The following is a 1,954-nucleotide window of genomic DNA, read 5'->3' on the forward strand; positions in this document are numbered from 1 at the left end:
TAGTAACGGTACAATGTAGTGGTTGTTTTGTACCTTGGTAACGGTACAATGTAGTAGTTGTTTTGTACCTTGGTAACGGTACAATGTAGTGGTTGTTTTGTACCTTGGTAACGGTACAATGTAGTAGTTGTTTTTTACCTTAATGACGGTACAATGTAGTGGTTGTTTTTTACCTTAGTAACGGTACAATGTAGTGGTTGTTTTGTACCTTAGTAACGGTACAATGTAGTGGTTGTTTTTTACCTTGTTATTGTGAGAATTTGAAACTGAGACAAAATTTTTGTACTCTTGACAACTGTTTGTCTAATGTGAGAATGACGCCTGAATTTAAGACAACGTTTTCTACGTGTACCTTGTGTTTCTTTGGTGATACTATAACTGGACTTTAATACGTTAACATCTGTTACGATGATCAGAAACGTAAAAACAAAAGTCATTTAAATATTTCAAAAATCAATTTTGATAAATAAAATGAAACTTTTCAAGCATTTTAAATCTTTTAGTGAATCCGTTTTTGTTAGTTATAATTTTTGGTGTTTTTATCCAGAACCCAAGACACGTGTTCCTTTGACATTAATCAAGGGAGAACCAAACTCCAATTATATCAATGCCAACTTTGTGAGGGTAAGTGTTTATGTGTTCTTCTGGAGAGAACCAAACTCCAGTTATATCAATGCCAATTAAATGAGGGTAAGTGTTTATGTGTTCTTCTGGAGAGAACCAAACTCCAGTTATATCAATGCCAACTTTGTGAGGGTAAGTGTGTATGTGTTCTTCTGGGGAGAACCAAAATCAATTACATCAATGCCAACTTTTTGATTGTAAGTGTTTATCTGTTTGTTTAACATCTATTTCAGGAAAAACAAACTTGAAATACAACAGTAGAATATAGGTCCTTTACATACAATCTTATATTCCAGCAGTCTACTTTTAACCAATTGATAATGACTGTTTTTTTTTCAAACAAATTCTTCTCGATTTCATAGATCCATTTTGATGTAACATATTTGAGATAATAAGTTTACCTCCAATATGAATAAATAATCAACACGAAAAAAGGATTCTTTTTTTTACTTTACTTTTGTAAATTTTCTTCAGAAAATAAAAATGTTTGAATATATTTAACAGTTAGAATTAACCTCTAATTGTAGTCCTCAATATTCACACACCATTCTCAATGTAATTTATCATTTCAATGAAAACAAAAACTTTCCTTGATAACTTTGGAACTTTATTAAAACTTGTAGTATTTTTGTGAGGAATCTAACCCAGGTATTATGATATATTTCAGAAACTTCAAGTTATCGATCCAACAGTAATGTGTTCAGGTCTTTATAAAAAATAATGTATACTTTTGTCAAATTTTAAAACACATCCAGAATTACTGATAATACCATTTAGTAAATATTACATTGTTGGTCAAAGAGCCACAGTCTCAGGAAAGATGAATTATAAGTTTTAATACTACCAGCTCACGACTTGCAACCTTCGTCAAAACTCCGTGATTTAATAAGAAAAACGGTCGAAGAGAGGTTAATACGACTTAAAAGAGATTAATATGATTAAATAGACATCAATTAGATTAATGAGAGATTAATATGATTAAATAGATCTTAATATGATTATATAGAGATTAATGAGATTAAACAGATATTAATATGATTATATAGAGATTAATATGATTAAATAGATATTAATGAGATTAATATGATTATATTGAGATTATTATAATTAAATAGATCTTAATGTGAATATATAGAAATTAATATGATTAAATAGACATCAATTAGATTAATGAGAGATTAATATGATTAAATATATATTAATGAGAGATTAATATAATTAAATAGATCTTAATATGGTTATATAGAGATTAATATGAATAAATAGATCTTAATATGGTTATATAGAGATTAATATGATTAAATAGATATTAATGAGAGATAATTATAAT

The 1,954-nt window shown here is 27.9% G+C and overlaps 1 protein-coding gene across 1 annotated transcript in view; it reads left to right on the forward strand.

Annotated features, from left to right (window-relative positions):
- Window positions 1-1,954, forward strand: part of LOC111089500 (receptor-type tyrosine-protein phosphatase alpha-like) — an 18,129-nt gene that overhangs the window by 12,537 nt on the left and 3,638 nt on the right. The window contains exon 7 of the mRNA XM_022402127.1: window positions 548-624. Within this exon, the coding sequence (XP_022257835.1) occupies window positions 548-624 (77 nt within the window). The remainder of the gene's footprint in view (window positions 1-547; window positions 625-1,954) is intronic.

Source organism: Limulus polyphemus, unplaced genomic scaffold (genome assembly GCF_000517525.1).
Source record: "Limulus polyphemus unplaced genomic scaffold, Limulus_polyphemus-2.1.2 Scaffold6452, whole genome shotgun sequence".
NCBI classification, from domain to species: Eukaryota; Metazoa; Arthropoda; class Merostomata; order Xiphosura; family Limulidae; genus Limulus; species Limulus polyphemus.